At 38.6% G+C, this 7,420-nt stretch overlaps 1 protein-coding gene across 1 annotated transcript in view; it reads left to right on the top strand.

Annotated features, from left to right (window-relative positions):
* The first annotated feature begins 6,099 nt into the window (after positions 1 to 6,099).
* The window catches only part of gabra6b (gamma-aminobutyric acid type A receptor subunit alpha6b), a 31,853-nt gene continuing 30,532 nt past the window's right edge, over positions 6,100 to 7,420 (top strand). Inside the window, exons 1-3 of the mRNA XM_034889043.1 lie at positions 6,100 to 6,566; positions 6,723 to 6,841; positions 7,178 to 7,245. Of these exons, the coding sequence (XP_034744934.1) occupies positions 6,478 to 6,566; positions 6,723 to 6,841; positions 7,178 to 7,245 (276 nt within the window). The 5' untranslated portion in view covers positions 6,100 to 6,477. The remainder of the gene's footprint in view (positions 6,567 to 6,722; positions 6,842 to 7,177; positions 7,246 to 7,420) is intronic.

Raw genomic sequence — 7,420 nt, 5'->3', positions numbered from 1 at the left:
GCCAACCTTTACGCCACATTACTCTCCCTCTACCAGAGTTGACAACACCTTCAACCTCCTCAAGGTTGCGGTGTCCTTCCCTGCCTAGTTACCACCAAAACAGCAGATAGTTGGCGGATTCTATGCCCACCTTCATGCACACTCTCTCTTTTCATCTCTTTCTCAGTCTTTCACTCTGTCCCTGACAGACGTTGGCTATCACTGCCAGAACTGCTGACAGGAGTCCAGGGTGAGTGTCAGCTTTGGCCACAGTTGGAACGGGTGGAAAAATGGAGGGAGAGATAGGAGGGAAGGATAGGAGGATTATTTGAGGGCATCTGCCAAAAGCCCCTCTTTTAGTGTCTTGGCATCAGAAGTGATGATTTAGATGATGACACAGGATGATAACAGAGCAGTTGGCCTCTTGTGTCACGGTTTCACCATGCCACCTGCAGATTACAAAGATCAAAAACTACTGTGACACAGTGAGGTTGACACTTGATGCCATTCAAAGTGCAACTTTAGTTTCAACATGTCTTAAAAGCAATTTAAATAAGGGAGATTTGAAACTATGTAGATAAAACTGAGACGTAGTTCCAAACAATTTAACATTTGGTTAAAAACTCTTTTCTAAAGGTGCTGTCTTTAAGTAAAATCCCAACAAGCAGCCCAACAGTGCATTATCAACTGCATATAATTATGGAATAAATTCACTGAGATTTTAGGTGAATAAATTGCAACCTTGACAGACAACCTGTTTGGACCAGGTCAAGCTTAAGCGGAAAAACTCTGTTTGAAGATAAATCTCTGCAGAGTTGGCAAAGTACCACCTCTGCAGGCTCGCTGACTTTAACTTGACATTGATTATTTTTCCATAACTACAAGTGGTAACCATAGAAACTGAATACTAACTCATTTCTTACATCTGCTGAAGGAGGAATATTATGTGCATAAAACAAATTTAGCATCACCTAAATCATTTGTGTTTTCCATAACAAGTGTTAGAAGAACCAAACAGTTACTGTAACGCAAAGGATGCATGGCTTTTCTCTTGCATATCATAGTAGTTTATTGTGTGGTATGTACTGTATGTGTGCACCTTTTGTTTTTTTCTTTGTGAAGTGTTAGTGTGGCTTTTCCAGGGGCTTTGTCTAATAATTTTCATTAACTATAATGAGAAACAAAATACAGTTGCAGAGGTTTTTATATTGACACAATTCCCCAGAAATACAGTATGCCTTCAGCAATGATAAAGGGAAGTGTGTTTTTGGTGGTCAAGTTTTTGTAAGTGATAACTCAAGGAAGGTTATGCTGCACTGTAGGAATTCATGTAGTGATTGTACTGCAACAGGGTTCCAGGAAATAAGAACAAGTGCAAGTAAGCGCTTCATCCCTACCTGTGCATGTATGTACTCTTGCATTTGATCACATTCTGTATACTGTACATATTCAAACTATATATATATATATATATATATATATATATATATATATATATATATATATGTATACAGGTTTATACTGTTGTGTCTGTGCTTATCTGAACGTGCAACGTTGCGCATCTACAGAAACATGTGCCTCAAATTTTACAAGAACGTTACGTGCCACCTGTAGGAAAGATCAGTTATTGAATGCATAACATTTGCATTACAATAACAAACACAAACCCAGAGGAAATAAAGTTTGTTGAATTAACTTTCTGTGTTTTTAACTTCCTTACTTCCATCTCTCTGGGCTGCAGGCTGTTGGCAGCTGTCCAGCACAGGTCATTGTAAAGCTTTTGGCTGCAGTCAGGCAAAAGGTCAACCGAGACAGTGAGGACAACAGTTTTCTTAAAATCAACATTTATTTTATGTTACTATGATATGGTTTGGTCTCCATGGAAACTGCAGAAGATGATTTTTTTCCCTTACTTTAAATCCAGTGGAGGTGGTGCAGCACATCATGTCTGAGGAGAATAGATTTTAAAGAACTACAGTTAGCTGTTGTGGATGTGTGGCTATAGGGGAGATAAAAAAGGCTATACCAAGGGTCAAAGTTTGTCACAGTGTATGACTTAAGTGATAAGTTACTTATGAAGAACCACTTACAAACATATACTGCCTGTTAATCCATCTACTAACACATGCCCAAAACATAACCTTCCTCGTATACATTTATGTTATGTTGGACTGTAACCCCTATCTGCAAACTTTCCACCACTACCTAACCCTTACCCCTAAAACGTTCCTAAGTTCAAGTCTTAACCTCAACCTTTTTCATCAAAACATTCTGATGAAACCGTAACTCATGCACTAACCTAACTTTTCCCTTACCCTACATCTTATTGGAATCAGTTTCAGAAGCAATGACCAGAAATTCCTCACCTTTCTATTCTAGTCAACACATTTAGCTTTTAATAGTCTAGAAATACCCACACACACAAACACATTTCACCACACATGCTGAGCTTCTCCTACTGTAAGTGGTTACCATAGATACCACATGCTGAGGCTCATGAAGTACAGTGGGTCCATCTCACACGGGAGCTATCGTGTATTTATAGAAGCACTGTGGTCTGGCCAGAAATGAGTTTAGAAATGCACTTTTTGGGGGTAATAACAAGAAATGAAGTGCTGTGGAGTGTAAGAGTTACTGTGAGCCACGGTGTACTATGTTAGCATTGACTTTGAACTGTCATTTTGCGCAGTACTTCAGTTTAATGACAATAAGTTGGATGTTGGAAATGAATGTGATGCTGAACGTACAGTAAGGCATCCAGCATATTCAAATCTTGAGCAAACAGGGTCTGTCCTTTCTTCTTTCTTTGCCATCTGTTTCTGCAGCTTATTTCTATCTTCCTCATGGCATGCCTTTGTGTATGTCCGTCTCAGTCTGTTTTCTACAGAAACATTCGAAAAACTATCACTGAACAAACAGCTTAACAAAAAAACTTTCTAATTTTGCCATCTGAGAGCTCATCTTCCTTCAAAAAGTCAGCGAGTTTTGGAAAGTGTCTTTCCATAATCTGCTAGCTCTGCACCAAGCTGCGTGCTATGGAGAATCAAATACAGAATACATATCATAACATGTTTAATTAAATCATATTTTGTTCAATAACGAACTAATTAACAAACTCTGCCTGGGATCGTTTTTTCTCTTTCTTCAAAACACATTGGATTTCGAAATATGTCCCCTTATCTTCCCCTTATCAAGTAATTGTACTTCACAAACTGACATAATTGAATTGCTACCCAGCCTGGCATATGTGGTGTATTGTTCTCAAGGAATGAAGCATACATAATGGCAATCTAACATAATCACCGCGCCTTTTTCCATCTCATTCAGACTTAAGTCTAATTACTGGTTCAGTGATAATATTTTGTCGAAATATTTTCTACTAGTTACAATGGCCTTTTATTATTTAATGATGTTCACTTGAGATGGGATTTAAACACTAATGACCAATTACACAGAGGAATGAATTGGGCCAGATGAAATAGAGAATGAGATGTCAGAAGAAGATCTTGGCTGTGTCAGAAAATGATTCACCTGAACTGACTTTTATCTCTATTGACTTTCAGTTAGTAGGATTAGTCAATATATAATGTATAAATACAGTATAATCTGCATTTACACAGCTCCCAATTCATCCAGTCTAATCATCTGTTTCTCTACTCTCTCAAGCCCTCGTTGGTCTATGTACCTGACACTTGATTCAAGACTTTGGGATCCAGCAAGACAGTGATCCAGTCACGAAGACAGGCATTGCACTTGAATATCTGTCTATACATCAGTCAGTCTTCCAGCCATTCAGGAGATGCATCTAGCTACTCGGTACACTGATCTGTCAATGGGCCATTTAGCTGACAATCATCGAGCCATCAAGCCTCTATATCTACAAAAATAATCACTATGCTGACAGAAAAAAAGGTGGAAAAACAGACAAGACACATGCAACAACACACATGTGAGTGCACATAAAGCATTCTGATTTTGGCCATGGCAATCATATCTAATCTAAACAATATTGTGTGGCTGCAGATGCACAGTATTATGTTCATGAATTCCGGATTATACTGTGCTAATTTTGCACAAATGCTGAATGTTCTTTTGTAATGGGTGACATGCCTACAGAGCAGAGACTAATAATGACTGAGTGGGTGTGTCCAGTGCATGGTACTTAAAGCTACTAGCTAAAGAGATAGATTAAAAAGCAATAGCTCTTATCCATGTCATGTGAGTGTGCACTCTATCGGTGTAGACTATACACGTGGGTCTGTGCATGCTTGGGATGTTCGAAGCAGTTGCAAAGCATGTAAAGCAGCTTCCCACCAATGAGGGGAAGAAAAAGTTCACTCTTTCCTGGGCATGTTCATCCACAACCTAATCCAGTGCAAACAAAGGGAATCAGGTCAGGAGCCTTTCATGGCAAGTGCGCTGTGGTTTGTCAGATAAATTGACCTCATGGTTGATAAGATCAAGTTGATCACAGCATTAAGGTCAGATTACTTAGTCTACCAGCAAGACAGCAGAGAAGCTGTAATATCAACTTGTTTACAAAGCATACAAGATTTTTACTCAATTGCCACTACAACTGCTTCTACTCCGGTATGTACAGCATATATGACTACTGCTGCTTTGTCTCCAACTTGCTTGCTAATGCTATTACTATGTCTACCACTCCTACTATTCATGCTGCTATTCCCCTAAACTGCTACTTCTACTCTTACTACTGTTTTTTTCTTCTATAGCTACAGCTCTCGGATGGTGGGTTGCATTGGATACTGAGAAAGAATATCTAAAGGTACTTTAGATAAAGGTAGGTTTGATCCCCCAAAATACCCAGAAAGGTTACATATGTCACAACACACCATACCAAGCAACTCCTCTAGTGTTGCACCAAAACAAGCTGTTTCACTATGACTTCTTCAAAGAAATGCACACACTCTCTGTTGTGTGAAACTTTTGTAAACTTTCCTTATTTTAACTTAAAATCATATAGAACCATCCAGTTTTACTATGACTATAGAGTAAAACTTATCAACACAGGTTTTCAGCAAAAACCAAGAGGAATCTTTTCATTTATCAATGATGTCTAATCTTTGAAAGGACTAACACTGGATGCCCTTGATCTGAAAATGATCCATTGTTGTATGTGTGATTTAAATCATATTTTGAGATCATTATATAACGTGTGTTTTAAGTACAAAGAGACCAGAGTTGAAGGATTACGTTGCATAATCAGTCTCCATATTTTAATGCTGTCACAAGAATTTCCTATATTTTTTCTCCCTCACTTGAATTATTGATAACATGACTTTGATACCACTTGTGATAAAAAAGCAATGTTGTGCTGAAATAATATACAGTACTCTAGCGATCAATGGAGACACAATGTAATGAAGGTTCAGGTTTGGTTAAGGTAAGTTATGTCTGTAAGTATGTTTAGCACATGGTTATAATTAGCATTTAAGTCACAAATGGTGTTGCAGTCAAAAGATTTCGTCCACACAATGTTTGCTTTAACTCTTAGTTGTTCACCAACCTTTTGATTGAATTATCACCATATTGAATATACCACTCTTTTCAACCTTTAAACTACCAAAATGTGACAAATTCCATGTTTGCACTTGACCAGCTTTCCCCAATGCCATGACCCATCAGCTGATGGCTGTACACACTAGCTGTGCCACTGAAAGGGCAACTTTACATGGCACAAGTGAAATTTATGCAATTTCAAATGTGTTTTTTGCAGCAGAGATAAACTCATCGCTGTAGGAATAGCTGACTTCATGTGGTTTCCCCTTGCTCTTGTCTTGTCTATGGATAGTGTGAGTTTGAAGTTGCGCTAAATGCATCTACCACCTACTCCACTCAACCATGCAACCACTATATGAATCACAGTCCACCATGCTTTATCTCTAGTAGCAATTTTCTTTCTTTGTATGGCCAAGTACTGTGGTTTCATACACATACACACGCACGCAGGCGCGCGCAAACACACACACACACACACTCACTCACTCAATCACTCACTCAAGGGTAACAAAAGCTGAGAAGGCAGCCGCAAAATCATATCATTTTAAAGAAATTATACTGCAATCAAAAGGTCAATTGATATAATAGTACAGGAGTTGTGCAGGCTCTCTTTTTCTGCTTCTCCCTCCCCTCTTCCTTTCTATTCCTCTCCATCGCTCTTTTCTCCTCAACATCCTTAATCAAATCGGCACAGTAACCGTCATTATCTCTATCAAACAGAAACCTTTTTACGAAATATCTAAGTTGCTCTTGAGAACAGTGTGTGTATTGCTAAAGGCTTTGTTTGGTTAATGTGAATGTTCGTCCCTCCTCTTCACTCTCTTAAAAACTCTTCAGGTTTTTCCAACTGAGCGATTCTGAGGCGGGCGCAATCGCACTAGAGGGGAAGTCAAGTCGTGCTGGACTGGCGCGATATCCTCGCACGGTTTTACAACTAAAAGCTGCCCCGCTTTTAATCATGCTTTTAAATGATGGAATATGCTGATTTTAAAAGTTGACCAGGGATTTCTAGTTGTGGGGTGCTTGCGAGGCATGGCTTTCCTTTTAACTTGCTTGTTTCTGTCTTGGTGAGTATGACAACTCTTTTCTCTGCATGTTCTCGGACCTTTACGCACGGGAACCTAAGATGTGGATGGATGTGTATTTGAGAAACTTTGTATTTTCAACTGTGTAATTCTCTGTTGGAATAAGCTTTCCTTTGTGCATATGTACTTTAATTACAGTGCGAGCAGTGTTTGGGGAAATAAGCACGGTGATAGCAATATCTATTTGGATAACATCACGCGCATACTGGATAGATTACTGGATGGATATGACAACCGGCTGCGACCTGGATTTGGAGGTATGCTATTGACCATGTCGTGATGTATTTTTAACGATATTCCCTCCAGTGGATCAATGTTCCTTTTCTTAGAAGATTAAGTTTTTCTCCAGTAGTGTGTGCCTCATTTTGCTTTTATGCTCTAATGGTTCAAAATTGCAGTGTGTTGTCTTATATACAAGTATAATACAACAACCAACAACTGAAATCAAGTCAGAATCAATGCTATACCCTATATGCATAGACTATACATAGCTTAATGTGTACACTACTTTACAATTTTGAAAAACATGAAAATGTCGTTTTCAAAGTTTATTGTTTTTTCTATCAAAGCAACTACTTATTCTTCTGCTGTAGGTCCAGTTACAGAGGTCAAAACTGACATCTTTGTCACCAGCTTTGGACCTGTTTCAGATGTTGAGATGGTATGTAAACCATGCTGACTGCTGAAAGACAGATACTGTATGCACAGGCTAATTCACAGGCTGCCACACACAAGCATCATCAAGTATCTTTACTTGTCAATGTAGATTTCAGTGTTTGAATACAAAATATAATATGTACAGTTTTACGGGTAACTTCTTGCATATAGCATATGCC

The sequence above is a fragment of the Etheostoma cragini genome, chromosome 13, assembly GCF_013103735.1.
Source record: "Etheostoma cragini isolate CJK2018 chromosome 13, CSU_Ecrag_1.0, whole genome shotgun sequence".
Lineage (NCBI taxonomy): Eukaryota > Metazoa > Chordata > Actinopteri > Perciformes > Percidae > Etheostoma > Etheostoma cragini.
Note: the sequence above shows the minus strand (reverse complement) of the source record. Positions and strands in the feature narration are given on the sequence as shown.